This window comes from Centropristis striata, chromosome 19, assembly GCF_030273125.1.
Source record: "Centropristis striata isolate RG_2023a ecotype Rhode Island chromosome 19, C.striata_1.0, whole genome shotgun sequence".
In the NCBI taxonomy this organism is placed as follows: domain Eukaryota; kingdom Metazoa; phylum Chordata; class Actinopteri; order Perciformes; family Serranidae; genus Centropristis; species Centropristis striata.
The window spans coordinates 8,362,459-8,380,660 of record NC_081535.1 but is presented as its reverse complement, the minus strand read 5'-3'; the positions used below and the strand labels follow the sequence as shown (position 1 = coordinate 8,380,660).

The following is an 18,202-nucleotide window of genomic DNA, read 5'->3' as shown; positions in this document are numbered from 1 at the left end:
ACAGAAGCATTTCATGTGTATATTCTACACCAAGGGGGGAAAAGCTTACAGTAATGTATTTAATAGTAAACAAATATCAACTGTTTTAATTGCTTTTTGGTTGTTGGAGAATTTAATAGAAGAAATGTACTGCCTGAGCTCAATGTGAAAGGCAACAAAAGATGGTTTTCTTCGAGCAAATTTACATTTATGAATATCTTCACCCTGTTAAAATAATCGCCAATGAGGAGATGATTTGGGCAAAAAAAACAACCCAATTTTGACAAAAAATATATTTTTCTAATAAATATTTCATTGAGTTTTACTTCATTTTTGTTAAAGTCAAAGAGCCCAAAAAGTACATCCCTTCAAAACAACTTAAAATCTTGGTCATTGTGTTTTTTTTTGTTTTTTTTTTATCATTTTGTGTCTTTTTTTGGTCATTGTGTTTTTTTTTGTTTTTTTTTTATCATTTTGTGTCTTTTTTGGTCATTTTGTGTCTTTTTTTTGATCATTTTGTGTCTTTTTTTTGATCATTTTGTGGTCAATTTGTGTCTTTTTTGGTCATTTTGTTTCCTTTTTGGGTGATCTGAACTGTGAGTGTGAGATTCTGTTCAGTGAGCGGGGGTCGCGGACAACATGCATGTTAAATTGGGGGTCGCGACTCCAAAAGGTTGAGAACTACTGCTCAAAAGGACAAGAAAGAAAACAGGATACGGATCTTTTTGCGCATGCGCAATGAATGGAAAGAAGGAAGCTGACGTAGTTCATCAATGAAAACAAACAATGTAGTTGTGGCTCAGTGGAGACGAGCAGTCAGCGCTAAACTACGACGCTGACGGTCTAATTAAACCTAAAGTGAAGGTAAGAGAGGAACGAGAAGAAGACACGAGTTTTGACTTTATGCATCTGCGTATCCGTTAGCTTAGCGTACTTCTTAGAAGCTAATGCTCCAGCTAATTATGCACGAGTGTTTATTAGCCATAAAGAACCAAAGCAGCTTAACTAAGCAGCTCACTCAGCACTGAATATCTTCATTATAAGAATATTTTTTTCTTGTTTGCTTGAGAAAATCTTCAGCTACACAGTGTTGCCAGTGCACAGGGGCGACTAATTTAATCCTTTGCAGTAATTATTAAAATATAACCGCTATTAAACCAAGATAATATACGTGGAGGTTTTTGAATTTGACTCATGCGCATGATAAAAAAAACAACTATTCGCTATCTTCTCCTTTATGTTTTGTAGTAGATATTAATAATTGCATGTGACGACACACTAAGACATGGTGCAGTTGCAGGAAAGTTAGCAAAAAAGTTTCACACAGGACACCTTAAATTCGTGTATTGCATTATATTAACGGCACATGCTTATATGCTGGTAATAGCGTACATTACACATGTCATTCACAAGGAGTACAATGGCGATCTGAATGGTTTAGTTCCATGGAAGTATGAATTACATATCCTGCATTAAACCCGTTTTCGAAAGGAATCCGGGTGAACAGGATTTTACAAGTACTGCGTCATAAATCCAGATTCCCCTAGTACAACCACACACTGCTACAAAGTTTTGAATATTTACATCCTAATTTGTGTCATTAAGTTCATTTATTTCATTTTAAAAAAAATATATATAATTTGCTTCTAAAAATGCTGCTTCAAGGGTATATCCCTGGTATAGAAAGTCCCTGCACTGTATATCAATTATTTAAAAAGCCATTAGTCTAAAAATATCTGCATCAGTCTCATGTAATGTGTGTTACACAGTGGTGGAAAAAGTATTCAGATCCCTTACTTAAGTAAAAGTACTGATACCACACTGTGAAATTACTCCACTACAAGTAAAAGTCCTGCATTCAAAATTTACTGAAGTAAAAGTACAGAAGTATCAGCATCAAAATGTACTTAAAGTATCAAAAGTAAAAGTACTCATTATGCAGAATCGACCCACTCAGATTGTTTCATATATTCTAAAAATATATTGTTGGGTTATTATTTTTGATGCATTTATGTACGGACCGCTTGAATTTTCTCAAGGTAGGGCTCATTTTAACAACTTAATATACTCTTATGATGTTCAATTTAAAAGATGTTAACATGTTAGCAAACATTTTATATTAATTATGTTTTTATGTTAAATGTTGAACTGAAAAGTAACTAAAACTGGCAGCTAAATATAGTGGAGTAAAAAGTACAATATTTGCCTCAAAATGTAGTGAAGTAGAAGTATAAAGTAACATAAAATGGAAATACTCAAGTAAAGTACAAATATCTCAAAATTGTACTTAAGTACAGTACTTGAGTAAATGTACTTAGTTACATTCCACCACTGGTGTTACATGATAAAATGCAAGGGAACCATCGTAGAGTATAACAACATATAATGTACTGTAAGGCTGGGCGATATGTATCAAAAGTCATATCTCGATATATTTCGGCTGAATATCAATATACGTTATATATCCTGATATTTTTATCGCAAAGTAAGAGCAAATGTTCAGTCGAAGTCAAATATGACATGTCACAAGTAGTGTTATTGAAATCTGTTGATGTAAGTGAACATAAATACTGTATAACAACAGGAGTACCTTTTATAGAATCAAATTTCAAATTTTAAATAAAAATAGCCTATGAAATAAAATAGGCCAAGCTTTTTCTGAAATAAATATATTTATATGAGAAAAGAATAATGAACATTACAAAATAACTAAATATGACAAACCCTAGTAAGGGCAGCATTTATATGTAAGGAAATATATATATTTTTAACTATATCAATATATGCGATATGATCTAATTCCATATCACATTAAAAATATATCTATATATTTTTTACATCGATATATCGCCCAGCCCTAATGTACTGTATGTTGATATACACAGCACGCAGATTGTGAAGGACAGATACATGAAAAATGTAGGTAAATAAATAAGAATGTAAGCACACCATATACAGTGTTGACATGTGGAAAACAGTGTATTTAAACCACAGCTTGTATTATATACAGGTACAGTGTATGCTTTGTTACAGGGATTGTTTCTGACACTCTGGACTGGTGTTCAGGATTATCATAGTGATGGTGTGTGGAAAGAAACCGTTTCTGTGTCTGGTTATTTTGTTATGCAGCATCACATGGTTTTGAAGGGCCTGCAGTGATGTTTCCTCCCTGTTTTCCTGACTGTGTCTTAAATGAGATGCAGACTGGCACCAATATTTTTTATCTGCGGTCCTGACTGTCCGTTGTAGTATGCTCGTGTCCTGCTTGGTGGCTGATTTATACCAAACAGTGATGGATGTGCAGAGAACAGAATGAATAATTGCAGTATAAAATAGGATCAGCAGTTCCTGAGGCAGGGTAAACTCCCTGAGTATATCCTCTGCTGGGCCTTTTTTTTGATGGTGTCTATGTTGGGTGTCAACTTCAGGTCCTTAGAGATAGTGGGTCCCAGAAACCTGAAGACTTCCACAGCAGAGAAAGTGATATCTAGTGTGTTGTTTGGTTGAATGCCAAGCTGAAGTACACAAACAGGATCCTTCCACATGTCCCTGGGAAGTCAGGGTGTTGTAGGTTGTATTGCAATCCCATGTTGACTGCATAATCCACTGATCTGTTGGCCAATTAGGCAAGATGCAGGAGGTCGAGCAGGGGGGCTGTAATGTCTTCCAGATTTGTCAACACCAGTCTCCTGAAGGATTTAATGACCAGGGCGATGGACCTGGAGTCATTTAATCCTGTGATGGAAGGTGTCTTGGGGACCAGGATGATTGTGGAGCTTTTGAAGCAGTGATCTTATGAAGATCTGTGAAAAGATGGAGGCCAGCTGGTAAGCACAGACTTTCAGATAGGGGGTCACACACTGTCACAGCTTGTGATGTGATGTGGGCTTATCAAACCTGCATTAATACAGGCCTCTGCTAAGTGACACAGAGTCCTTGTTAAAAAACTCTTTGCTACTCGCATCTCTTTTGTCAGTGTGTTTCTGGCCTGGTTCTACAGATCCTGTCCATCCTTGGCCTGGTAAAGCTGTCTGAGGTGTGTTTTACTGCAGGGTTATTATAGAGTAGGGTTATTGTTGTTGTGGGTGCAAAAGGTTGTAGTCTATACTTTATATTGTATATAAATATGAACAACATGACTCCATTTCCTCTCATAGTGCAAAACTTGAGCCAAAATACAACTAGCAAAGCAATCACAGCTGTCAATCATGACATTACGCCCCTTTTATAGAGTCAAATAACACTTAAATATACATGCATTATAAGGTACGACAGAAAATACCGTTAAATACTGAGCAAAATAACTGGTTAGTGGAACACTAGCCCCTTTCAGACTGCCATTTCAAGCTGCAATATTTACGACTCTGTGATGTTTTTCCTTCAGTCTGAATGGACCCAGAGGCATAATGGGGGGACCAAGTGATCCTGGCTCTGTACCGCCTTCTGAGGTAGTAACAGAGGTGTTACATTGGCGAGACTGTTGGCGGTGGTATCAATGAGAAATGGCGGAGCCGGCAAGACGAAAAATATGACGTACGTTATTTGTGCGACACTCGAGTAATAAGAAAAGTAGTGGACCGTATCAGAAAAACACCTCTCACTTGAGTCCAACAGTAATTAATCATGTTCAGCAAAATGCAGAACGACTTTGCTTGAGTATGTAGAATCTCTACAGTGAGAAACGGCATGACGTGCAGTTCTTCCACCATTATTGTTTTGAACACACTCGCCGCTGCCATCTGTTATTGTACATTTAGTGCCACTGCTCTGTTACACCGCACTACCTCCCCGACTCCTCCCACTTGCCACTTCAAGGCGATAACAGCACTTTTGCGGAAACGCAGTTTAGACTTGGTTTTTTAATGCTGATGCCGATTATTTTGACATTAGTCTTAACCGATCCCCGATATGTGCTGCCGATTTTTTTGGGGGCGATTCTTGAAGCCGATATTGCCTTTTCTCCCTCCATTTACATGATAAAAATGACACAATGATAACAAATGTTACACAAGTCTCAATTTAAACAAAAAAAGAAACATTTATTAATAGAACAAACTAAACATATTAACAGTTTCATAGCAAACAATGCGTATGTTGTTCTAGGCCTCGGTCTATCTCTACTGCAAATGTATCAAGGATGGAGTAACAGTGAATAACTTATTGCTTGAATTGCAAATGTAAGTTACCTTACTCGTTACACATTAAAATAAATGTTTTATTCCCAACTCTGGCCACCGGGGGGGATTTAAATGTTTTGGCTTTACATTTTTCCAGCTGTAATGCTGTCAATCTTTATTCAGGCTATGGTTGGCACACACATGGCCTCAAAAAAATGTATGTATACAAGTCACATTGTGAGTGAGCTCTTTCAGTTCTGTAGCAACACCATGAAAAACTCTCCAATCAGTGGATTTCTAGCAGGTTCCAGCTGCAGTTTTGCTTCATTGCTTGATCTCCTCACAGTTTCGACCACAGGCTTAGCAGATTTTGCTTCGTGCTTGTAAAGCCAATTGAACACCTATGGGAGATTTTAGAGCAACGTGTTAGACAGTGCTCTCCAGCACCATCATTAACAACTAATTAGAGAACATCCTTTGGAAGAATGCTGCTCTTCAGCAAAACAATCTTGTGGAAAAGTATTTGCACAAAAGGTTCTGTCTCTCCCTCTGAAACCAATTCACATGAATACTAATGATGACTACTCCCACATATTTGTAGTTGTAGCTCTCATTCAAAGCTGCATATGTCCTTCTCCGACTATATAGCGGCATCCAGAAATGATCTCGTAAACAGTTTTCTCCATTTCTGCTAAATCCACAGTATTCCCTTCTGCAGTAAGTGCTGTGACTTCACAACAACTCTAACCTGGAGCTTTCCTCATCAGAGAGGCTAGGTGGTGAGTTGATGTGACAGCTGCCAGCAAAATAACAGAATGTTTCTGAAAGCTCCTCCACACTCTGTTCAAGCAGGAACAACAGTTTTTATTCATGGATTTAGTCTCCCTTGGGGGGGCTCGAGCGCAAGAATGCACAGAGCCTAAACCTCCAACATAACAAAACTTAGTCCTTAAGAAAGATCAGATGTGTAGTCACACTTCTGTGAGTCTCTGTGGGGCAGATCAGTGGTGTGGTACTTCTCTTGTTTTCTCTGTTTGTGTGTGGATGCCACATTAAATGCAGCAGTGGTAATCCGCCAAATCAGTAAATTATCTTTATGAAGGCTGACTGGAATAATGAAGAAGAAATTGCTGTTATTGAGCCCCAGTTCAAGGCTGGTTGTTTAGTTTTTACAGAAAAAAGGGATCAAAAGTTCAACAAAACCACTCAGACTGTTTGCTGCAACGTCTCATTTTTACTAATTAATACTTTAAAAAGAGACAGGCAGTGACCGTGTCCTTGTTTTGGCTGTGAAAGTGGATGTTCTGAATGCTTGAACAATCATTCAGATTCTAGATTAATAGGTCTGTTCGGTATTTTCAACATTTTCAAGCCAAAGTGACACTGTTGAAATGACAAGAGGGATGAGCATCTTCTGCTCTCTAACCTCTCAGCTGATGAACATTTTTATTCACTGCAGACTTTAATTAGGTGTACTCTAGTTTAAAAAGTAACAGATCCAGGCAGGGTTTAGTGTGGCAATACACATTGTCAGACATATTTGTAAATCAGGATAGATGTGGACTTACTCTTTGTATCTTGGTAGCTACAACTTGACTTACCTAAGATTTCTAGATATTTTTGGCCACATGTTATAAATCAATGAGCAGCAAACAATATATTGTTTAAGGGTACAATTGACAAATCAAAGATTACTGTGGGTATAATATGAATGAACTCCTTTGGCCGCATTCAGAACTACTATTAGTATGCATCATGGTTTGATCCGATCACAAGTGGTCACTCAAAACACATGTGGAGTCAAATTCTGTAATATCATACGATACGATATTTGGCGATATTACAAAGTCTGCCACGGTAGGACTTCGATTCAGTTTGAATTCAGGGCCCAGCGATCGATATGAGACGATAATATATGCCCATTTAACACAACCTGTTAGCCTGGCTAACGCCAGACTATATCACAAATGAAATATAGTCTGGATGCCACCAATTCATTTTTCCGTAGAGGAGGCGGGGTTTACGATCGCCCAGAGCCGTTTATTGGGCGTTACGAATGTCTATCATAAGAGTCTATATGTAGCTCTTAGCCAATTGTATCAGTGATACCAGATGACGTATGTAGAGCGACAGAAATTGATGTTTACATAGCCAGACTAGCCCATCTCTACTTTGAGACTAAAATGCTCAATTCTGCTTCTGCAACGTTTTTCTGCAGCATGTTCTGACTCTGGCTGCTCACAGTCTAGCGGCAGTGTTGGTGTGTGTGTGTGTATTCCCCCTCATGTCATTCAGCCACACACATCCACTGATTTTATGGGCAATAGACGAGCTGCTGGGGGTCTCTGGGCGGCTCCGCTGTCCCCCGGCTCGTAGCCAGATCACCGGCGTTACAGCAGCGAGCGGTAGCGGGGCCGTTGGTAGATTAGGCTTTTGCCAAATCCTGACGGAAGCAAGGCTAAAACATCCTTTTTCGTGGTGAAACAGGAGTGTAAAGTCAAACGTTGTTCTTCTTTTAAAATAAACTTTGGTTCTAAACTATCTAGAACACTGTCTACAGCTAGATCCAAAGAGAGCTTTGTGTCTGCCTCAGCCATGTTGGATCTGTAAGAAAACTACAAGCTTTCGTCTTGCCGTCCCTCCCTGTTCTGTGATTGGATCCCTAAAACAGGGCTAAGAATCGGCCATGGACACCAGACTGTCTTGCAGTTCGAAATGAAATCGAGCCAAGCTAACAACCTGTTGCATTTATATCAACTCACAAAAAAACAACTATAATTTGATTTTACTCTTTTATTTCTGAGCTCTTCCAGATATTTAAATGGAAAACAATCCATTTTTTAAATACAAAGAATAAAAATAGATCATGTGTTCACTATAAAGTGCCACATTACATTTAAGTGAAAAAAAAGTGTATACCATGACTGCGTCAAACTTTTTCAAACGTTTTCCTGAAACAACATGTTTTGTTTAGATTTCTTCTTCTTCCTACAAAGCAGGGGAGCACATGTGATTGGAAGACGTGTTATCACCAGGTGTTAACTGGATCTGTGTCTCTCTTTTCAAACAGCACTTAATGAAGGCAACTAGAAGCAACATGTTGGGTGCTGGAATATCAAACAACAAGGTCAAGTATTCACGTCTGGCTGCTGATGACGACGGCTACATAGACTTACAGGTGAGAGACTTGTTCGTCTTTGGTAACTCTACAAACCCCACATTGTCTCTGATGTCTCATGTGGGTTGTTCTGGAGCCTGTTAATTAGTAAACCTTTTACTACAACAGAATTCATTTGAGGTAAATTTCCATTAATGACTTATTGGAAATGTGCCAAAGCCTTTTCTGATTAGACTAGAGGGGATATGAGAAGCTGCCTGCAAGAGAACAAGTCTGATAAAGACTTTTGTTTCTGTTTATTTATGATTACCACAGGCTAATTCTGATTTGATTTAAGCTGTAACAATTCTAATGTTTATTATGAAAGCAGAGTATGTGCATTTTTAAGCACAATGTTCGCACTGTGACTAAGCTACACTGTTTGCTATTATTAACCATAATTATGAATAAGTAAAACTAAATGTCTTGTATTTTGTCCAACAATTGAACACTGTACAGTTCAAGAAAAGCCCGCCCAAGGTCCCATACAAGGCGATTGCACTGGCAATATTCCTGTTTTTGATTGGCTCCTTGCTGATAATCTTCGGGGCTCTTCTTCTGTCAGGAACCATAAAGGTCGAGGTGAGTTTGGTCAGTTATTGTAATAAAATCTGTTCAAATGGCAAATGACATCAGTTGATTTATAGCTGGACTGTAGCTGAAATGTGTCCCCGGGATATACTTTGAAATTCCTGTTCTTGCTCTTTTGCCAAAGAGCTTATTGTCAGGCGTGCCACATTCTTCCATAATGTTTGGGTTCCCTAAAACTGACAGTAAATACCCTTTCAGGCTTGTTCTCCTGAAAATCCATTTGTGACAAAAATGTTTCTGTCTGAGCTGCCTGCCTCCTGTCTGTTCTGAGTGTAATTCCTTCTTGGAAGATAAATCTCCTTTTATGTTGCTCCAATGTGTGAACTAGAGGTCTTTTTTTTTTTGTTGTACTTTTTATTTTTCCATAATGTGTCTTCAAACTTGCCTCGGTCCAGACTTATGAATCTGCCCACTCCACCAAGCTGACTGATTTGTCAGGTATCATCAGCACTGCTGTTAGCCAATCAGAACCAAGGGTGGGGCATATGTTACTGTCAGGCTGTCTTAATATCGAGTGCCATTGTAGTTTGTTTTTACTTCACTCTGCTCCACTATTAAAACCCCAGCAAAGCCAGTTTGTTGGCATGGGTACACAACATCCATCCATCCATCCATCCATCCATCCATCCATCCATCCATCCATCCATCCATCCATCCATCCATCCATCCATCCATCCATCCATCCATCCATCCATCCATCCATCCATCCATCCATCCATCCATCCATCCATCCATCCATCCATCCATCCAACCAACCAACCAACCAACCAACCAACCAACCATTTATCTATCCACACAACCATCCAACCAACCAACCAACCAACCAACCATTTATCTATCCACACAACCATCCAACCAACCAACCAACCAACCAACCATTTATCTATCCACACAACCATCCAACCAACCAAGTGTCAACTTAAAATGACGTTACATTCAGGTGGATATGTTGGTCTTTAAAGATTGGTTAGGGTTACCTGAATCACCCTTCCCTATTGAAAATGATTTAAGGGGAAGCATTTTGTTACCTTTGGACACCATCAGGCTAGCTGTTTCCCTGTTTCCAGTCTTTATTCTTAGCTAAGCTAACAGAATGCTCCTGTTAGCTTGTTTTTATTTATTGAATGTTGTTATTGTTTAATCCATCCGTCCGTCCGTCCATCCAACCAAGGTTTTCATTCGGATAACTGATGACCTTTTGTGTAGTATCAATACTACAGCCGATACAATACCTGAGTTTTAGATACTTAAGCTCTGTAGATAATTTGGGGAAGGTGAACATTTTATCCCACAAAAGTGATGATCAGAAGTAAAATTTCTAAAAAAAAAGCAACAGGAAAGTAATCCCACAATGCATGTTGATTTAAATCAGAAACAATCTGATCAAAGATACAAGTTAATCCAACCAGACATACAAAGCAAGCTTTCGACAGTTTTTACACTTGGTGCTATAGTATGAATATATTTCAGTCATTACCAGATAAGTATTGTGGTGTGATATCCAGCCTCTGTTTTGGCACATCTAAACAGTCAATACAGCCTACAAAATGTCAACTCATGCAGTAATTAAAAATGCATGCTGCGGCTAATCTTATTTTTAAATAGCTGTAATTGAACTGTTGTGGCATTTTATTGCCTTGCTGCCAGTTTTTTTTATTTTATATTTGCTCTTGTTTTGCTGGCCATGATGATATTGTGTGTGTTTAATAACTGATGATTTCGATATGTTATACCTTGGAGTGACAACTTTGGTGGAACCCCTGCTGTGGTTTGTGCTTCTTAAATCATAACTCCACGTGGGAGTTAACGGAGCCTGCACGTATTATATTTGTAATTATCAGTAGGAGGTTCATGTTAATGTTTTTCCAGTTTGTAGATTGTATTTGCAGAAAATCTGATCTGACATGAAGGCAGCATCAGAGTATGAGAGCCGTTTACTTGCCAATTAACCCACACAAGTTGAAATAGCATGTCTAATAGTACAAATTACACAAGGTTCAAGCAATAGTGAAAGGAAAGAAGTGATCCATGCAGCTTTTATTGCAACACATTGAAGGAGTCTGGGTTTTTGTCATCTGTTTTTTTTTTAGCCGTAGAGAGAACGAGAAAGAGAAAGTGTGTATTTGTTATCTTGAGCTATGTCAAGGTCTTTGGCAAACCATGAGAAAGAAATTTTGAACATCAACCGTTACATGAACAAATAAAAGGAAAATGAAGCCCATGTTGAAACAATTTAATCTTTGACTCTACTACTTTAGAGTGAGTTGAAAAACGACCGTTTCTATTTCAGTTACTTTGAATTGGGTTACCTTGAATTCATGAAAAAATTTTGTTTTTCTTACATGGCTCTACAGTGAATAAAGTATCTAAAAAATGGAAAAAATGATACATTTTAGAAAATGAAGGCTACATTTAACAACAGCAAAAGTTTGTGAACTATATCCATTTACAAACTCCCACACAACTCGTACAGTATAATCCAAGTCTCACTTATTTTATTGGTTGGTCGATATACTCATGTTTCATCTAATTCTCATTGGTGTTTGAATGCTACCAAAATGGACCATTTCTCAACTCTTGGGGACCAGAAACAAACACCGCTCACTGATTCATCACACTGTTAGAGTTTGTAGTGTAGTGTAAATATGTGGTGGTGTACTGGCCAAAGCGCTTTGTTGGTTAGAGTGTACTCAGTGTACTGTAGAGGACTTAGTTAATCTAGAGATAGTATCCATCCCCACCCCCCTTGGACCAAAAAGACACAAGATTACAAAAAAAAGTCACAAAATGACAGAAAAAAACAAAATTACTTAAAAAAGACACAAAATTATTAAAAAGACAGAACTACCAAAACAGACACCAAATTGTTAAAAAGACACAAAATGACCCAAAAAAGACACAAAATGAACAAAAAACACACAAAATTACAAAAAAATAAACAAAATGATTAAAAAAACAACACAAAATAACCAAAAAAAAGACCCCAAAAACCCCCACAAAATGACTAAAAAGGACAAAAAATTACCAAAAAAAGTAATTAAAGGGACCTTCCACACACAACACGGTAAAGTGCCATTCATATAAAACTCACATTAAACTTATATTATATCAAGGTGGGGGCCACAAAATATCGTCTTGAGACCCCTGCCCTACATAATCGTCTGTAACTTCTCCTTATATTTGTTGTTTTGTAATTTAGGTAAATTGACCCTTTAAATACCACCTCACATATCCCCTACTAGTTACTGCACACGGCTTAGAAAAACACATCGATGATACCTGATACGACAGCCCATGAAGTAGTGCATCTTTGGAAAAAAAATAGACATTGAGAAGGCCACAGTGACTCGGTGCACAATACTGCCATCTGGTGGTGAAATGACACACTCCACCTGCCTTTGGCTCCTGGTGGTTAGTTGCCTTGTATGTGAAATGACTGATGATTTACACAGAACCAGACAGATGAAGTCATCACGTCTGTGTACCTCCTGCACATCCTTTTCAACCGGAGCATGTTCCTGTGGATGCTTGCAGGCGACAGAGATAAGCATGTTAAAGCCTGTTAAAGACTCTGTGATGCATTACCATGTACAGTATTCCAGTATGTATATCCATATGATGTTTGCATGTAAACAGTGGTTCTGATTTGCAGATGAAAGGTTTTAAATTCAATGAAATGTTTCAAGTTCTCACTCCAACTCTATTTCCTGCTCTGCTTTGTCACATTTGCAGCATCCAGACCGCACCATCCCTGTCATCATCATAGGACTACTGGTTTTCCTTCCTGGATTTTACCATTTGAGAATCGCCTACTATGCTGCAAAGGGTTACAGGGGTTACTCTTACGATGACATCCCAGATTTTGGCGACTGACCCAAAAGACAGCTGCTGGTTGGTGGAGAATCCCCTCCTTTTGCCACACAGTGTACCCCGAGACTGTTGCCTGCTGTTTACTTTGAGTTTCTGAATGTATTTTTTTAGCAAACAAGGCAATACTTGATCACCGTTCTGCTATGAGACTTTAATGTTTAGCCGATTTTTATGATTATTTGTTGTTTATTTGACGTTACGTGTGGTATTATCCTCCACACAAAAGCTTGAAGAACCTTAGAGGCTCTATATATTCAGTACTATATTCTAGTACCTGTTGCTTTCCTGCAGCAGTAGAGCAACATGTCGCTTTTGTACAAAAATCACCGGTGGTGAAACAGATTTAGAGACTACACAAATGCCTTTAACTTACTACTGCTAGAAAGTCCATGACCTGGATGACTGAGAAGCTTTTTGTTCTTTGCACAGTTGCACAGCTGTTACACAATGTATATTTAACAAAAACCTTTTTGTGACTATATCATTTTATGCAAAGCTCTGGAGGCTATATTTCTCCTGCAGGTTTATTTTTTTTGCAGCAGTACTATCCAAAGATCGATTACTTTGTCAAAGTACAGTATATTTTCAACTGAGATGTATTACTTTCTGTATGAAGTATTGCTGTTTGTGTATATTCAGTTTTAAATATCAAAGAAATGTCTATTTTTATGTATATCTGCTTGATTAAAAAAAAATAAATGAAATTAGAAATCTGATGTTAACATTTTGTGACTGTGGTTCTTTCTATATCTTTCTTCGCTCTTTCTCTGCAAATTCCTTTTGAGACATGATAATGATGGTGGACTGTGGAGATAAATTGGGAATTATGCCATTCAAAATGAGCTTTTATTTTAAATAAATACAAATATATTCCTTTCTTGTGACAGTATTTTTCTTAACCCGCTCAGAAGCCAATTATGTTCCAAACACAGAAATATTATAATGGTGGATTTCGACTCTAAATGCACCCATAAATCATTAGCCTTATTATGGTCATTTTCTCTGTTTATTCCAAAGGCTGGAGAGTCTGGATGCCAGAATGCACCATTACTGAAAATGACAACAAATAATCATTAAAGACCCTTTTTTTTCAAGAATACCATGAGTTTCATGAATGTTAACTCATAGCAATGAATAAATTGATGCTTTAAAACACACTGCACATATATTGTATAGAAAAATATATTTTAAATTAGCATCTCCAAAAACGGTTAAGCCTGAGTTGTGCAGTCCTGTGCAAAAGTCTTAGGAAGGTGTGAAAAAATGCTTTAAAATAAGAATGCTTTCAGAAATAGAAATGTTAATAGTTTATTTTTATCAATTAACAAAATGCAAAGTGAGTGGATGGAAGAAAAATCTAAAATCAGTACTTGTGACCACCCTTTACCTTCAAACCAGCATCAATTCTGCTAGGCATTTTTTCACACCTGCCTTAGACTTTTGCACAGTACTGAATATTCTGTGTACATAATCTAGAATGCAATATGAGATTATTGTATTATAAGAATAAATGACACATGACTGACATTTAGAAGTAATACAAGACCACATATTTACCATAAACACAATTTTAATTCTTTAACAATATGAATAATATGTGCCTCAAGGTTATTACTTGCCTCATAGACTGCCATGCAAGGGGGGCGTGTCTCTGCTGCAGTCCACTTTAGTTGATGTAGAACACTGATTCGCTTGGTGAAGCCAACAAAACTTAGCAAAAAGTTTATTTAAACAAACAGCGGTAAGTTATACAACCTGCTGTGCTACACAAGCATCAAACATTTTATAAACCCAAGATTATTTCATATCGTCACCCTGTTAAAATAATCGCCCAACTCATTTTTTCAAGTTTTGCAGGAAACACAAAAAAGTTCACCAAAAGTGTAACGTATGACATTTATTAATCATTTCACTCAAAAAGGATGTAACAAAGGATGGCTATTGGCATAGTAATAACACTGTGTGTAAATGATGTAACTTAAGAGAAATAAATGACTTAGGCCATTTTTTGAACATGCCTTTGTGACTTAAGCAAGATATGGTAACACTTTATTTTGAAGGTGTCTATAAGAGTGACACAAGCCTGTCAGAAACATGACATGACAAGTATCATGAGCATTAATGTTACTTCAAAGAGTCATTAATGTTCATGACATGATGAATGAACGATGGGATTTATGTAGGCGATTTTACCATAGGTGGTCGGCAAAAAACCCCACAAGTTTGACAAAAAAGACTATTTTAACAGTGTGACGATATTCAGAGTTATTGAGTTGGCAAATAAATGTAAATGGACTGCTTATATATCGCTTTTATCCAAAGCGCTTTACACTACAGACTGCACTCATTCACCCATTCATACACACATTCATACTGCCACCTACATTAATTCATTCATGCATTCAATTCATTCACACAAGCAGCATAGGGAGCAATTTGGGGTTCAGTATCTTGCCCAAGGATACTTCGACATGTAGGCTGCCATGATCAGGGAACTGACCTTCCAAACAGTGGGCAACTGCTCTACCAATTGAGCTACAGCCGCCCCGTAAATGTAAACATTACATGTCTTGGAAGAGTTAGCAAAGTAATGATTGGGTAACATCTGACACACTCACCAAATGAGAGAAAACAGAACCTCAAAGTCTGTTGCACACTTTTTTGAGGAAACATATCATAGGACCAAAAAAAAAACAGAAAGGAAAACGGTGCAAACCATTTTCAGGTTCAACGTACCTCGTATGACAGAAATCATAGATCTATACATCCAGGTTACATAATACATACAGGTGCATCTCAATACATTAGAATATGATGGAAAAATTCAATTTCCAGTAGTTCAAGTCAAATAGCCCCAACCAAGTATTGAGTCATATAGATTTTTTTTTGATTTTTCAGAGGCCAACATCTTTTGTAATATTCAAATTTTTTTGAGACACTGAATTTTAGCTCTTCATTAACTGTAAGCCATAATCATTATAATTAGAAGAAATTAAATAGATTAAGACATGAAATGTTTCATTCCGTGTGTAATGGATCTATATAATGTGTTATTTCCACTTTTTAAATTGTATTACTGACATAAATAAACTTTTCTATGATATTCTAATTTATTGAGATGCACTGTATACAGGTTATGTAAATTGGAATAAACTGCAGATCTATGCAGGTTCATTTTTAAGAAAATCATGAAAATATGGAATTAAAAGTCAGAAAAGCAAACAAATCATGTGGAGAGAAGAAAAAAAAAATCTAATATCCAGTCTGTTTTAAGTTTTTTGTTCCTAGAGGGGAAAAACACTTTTTTGATTTCCAAAAACAGAATGTTTATTTTTTTTGTTAGAGATTGTCAGCGAGAAAAAACAGCCTCTCAGCACCAAACAATCTCTGTGCCAAAAAAACACATCAACCATCACACAACAGTATGAAAGTCACACCAGCAGCAGTTTACTTTATTGTCATATTGGCAGAGTGCCATCTATGGATAATATTAGAAGCCACTGTTTCTACTTTATTAGCACCAGAATGACTCATCATCTGTGGGTAATGCATGTTTATTGTGACTCATAGGTTCCAAGAAGTGTTTTTCTTTCTTTTTTTCCTGGTTTGACCGCCATCATCAGGTAAAGGACACCCTCTTGTGGTTACCACTAAACTGGGTGTCATCAGAGGGATTAAGGGCAAAAAAAAGAAATCGCCTTTTCATCCACTGCCCGCACAAACAAACTCTTATATTAAATCTGCATTGGCTTAAACATTAAAGAGCTTAACTGGCTGTGGTTGTAAAGTCACTTTCATGTGGTTTGGCTCTTTAGAACAGGGGAAGAAAACAGTAGCAGTAAAGGGAGGAGGGAGGAGGAGGGAAGTGCGCGAGGGAGCAGCAAAGTGGGTCGATGCTTCACTGTCACCTGTACGTGAAATGAACACCTGTTGCCGGCGGGTTTTAAAAAGAAAAAGCTCATATTTCAGGTAGTTTGCAACGTCACAAAGGATCAAGGCCTGCTTTTAGTGAAGTGCGGGTCCACGCGGAGCAAAGTGAGGCACAAGTTGGACTGAGAGGAGCTGACGGAGGATGTGTTTTTAAAAGGAAACACCGCGGCCGAGCTACAGGTAGGAGCCGTTCAAAACACACCGGAGATAATAATGCTAAAAGTGTTTCTGACTCCCAGCTGCTTTGAAAGGATGAGAAATTAATGCTCTCGGATCCGTATTGAGTGGGAAATTTCTCCTCAATCCTCCGAACACTGTCATGCATTTAAACGTGAGTAATGAAGTTTTTATGGGGGGCTTTTCATTATCATGTGAATTGCGAAAATTGCCAGAAAAGTTTGTGGAGCTTGAACGCAACTGCAGTTTCTGCTCACAAAAGCCTAAAAACACTAACTTTGTCTGTGTTCGTTAGTTTTCCAGCTTCTGTAGGCCTGTAGTGTGTCTCCTTCTGGCTTTTACTGTTTAATTGGGTTATGGTTGTAGACTTTAGCACCATTAAAAGCTAATAAAACATGGTTAAGATAGTGGATGTTTGGACATTTTGCCAAAGACAAGGGATAGTCTTATTTTTTAGAGCTCCAAATATGCCTCATGTTCATGCAATTTCATTAAAATCACAAAAGTATGTCATAGAAGTTTTCATCCAGTAAATATAATATTCCCGAGGCCGTCTTCCTTCTTTATCCTATTCACTTCATTGAGCAAGGAGATGGATATTATCTTTTATGTGGATACATCTATATCTTACAACCTTCAAATATGTAGGCTAGAGCCAGACACAGAATATAAAATTTAATCTCTTTGTGCTGTTGACTTTGTATTGGGACCAGAGTGTTTCTTTATTTCACAGATTTCGGGAGAAATATTCTCATAACTTCCCCCAGACAAGGTCCATTTAATCATCTCAAATTCTATTTCTGGTTTCTGTTAAGGTGCCAGATGAGTGCAGTTTCTCACAATATAACATTTTCTAAAGTTTACACCATCGGAGGGAGAGCGAGTGGAAATTACTTTATTATGAAGTAGAAGGACTTGACTGACACCAGCTGTATTATATGGATGCAGTAAACACTTCAGATGTGATACTTAAAGCAGACTGAAGTAGATGCAAATTACTGCCTGCAGAGCACTATTAAGCTCATACCAGTGTTTTTGCATGCTGTATCCCATTGCATTAGGCATCATGACTCAGATGTCTGATGTCATTCAGTTCAGGAGAAGAGACTCAAAAGAGACTCACTCTGATGTTTTATCTGTGTCCAGAAAGTCTCTGTAAAACTCTAACGGTGTTATCGGAGCCAGCTGTTGGAATAGTTAGAAAACACAATTAAAAGTGGCAGTAATGTAAAATCAAAGCCCCTGAAAACTTGGCTCCGAAACTTCAAGAATTTCTTTATACCTCTAATAGGCACCAAGCGCACTGAGACACGTTGCTACACAACTTCAAACCACCTTAACAAAGCGTGTCGGCCAAAACAGCTTGGTGTGCCTGAGGAGC

General features: G+C 37.7%; 2 protein-coding genes across 2 annotated transcripts in view; both read left to right on the top strand.

Annotated features, from left to right (window-relative positions):
* The first annotated feature begins 712 nt into the window (after positions 1–712).
* Positions 713–13,436, top strand: LOC131992400 (transmembrane protein 230-like). The gene is made up of 4 exons (XM_059357970.1): positions 713–843; positions 8,167–8,274; positions 8,713–8,835; positions 12,577–13,436. Exons 2-4 carry the CDS (start codon positions 8,173–8,175, stop codon positions 12,715–12,717), a joined length of 366 nt encoding a protein of 121 aa, XP_059213953.1. The 5' UTR covers positions 713–843; positions 8,167–8,172; the 3' UTR covers positions 12,718–13,436.
* A 3,211-nt stretch (positions 13,437–16,647) lies between these two features.
* Positions 16,648–18,202, top strand: part of igsf9a (immunoglobulin superfamily, member 9a) — a 108,331-nt gene continuing 106,776 nt past the window's right edge. The window contains exon 1 of the mRNA XM_059357963.1: positions 16,648–16,824. The gene's annotated coding sequence lies outside the window, so the exon portion shown is untranslated. The remainder of the gene's footprint in view (positions 16,825–18,202) is intronic.

Excerpts from the sequence above, each read along its gene's own strand:
- LOC131992400 (XM_059357970.1), top strand. The coding sequence starts at position 8,173 with ATGAAGGCAACTAGAAGCAACATGTTGGGTGCTGGAATATCAAACAAC. Across the intron at positions 8,275-8,712 it reads ACGGCTACATAGACTTACAG|TTCAAGAAAAGCCCGCCCAA; the intron begins GTGAGAGACTTG and ends AACACTGTACAG. Across the intron at positions 8,836-12,576 it reads CAGGAACCATAAAGGTCGAG|CATCCAGACCGCACCATCCC; the intron begins GTGAGTTTGGTC and ends TCACATTTGCAG.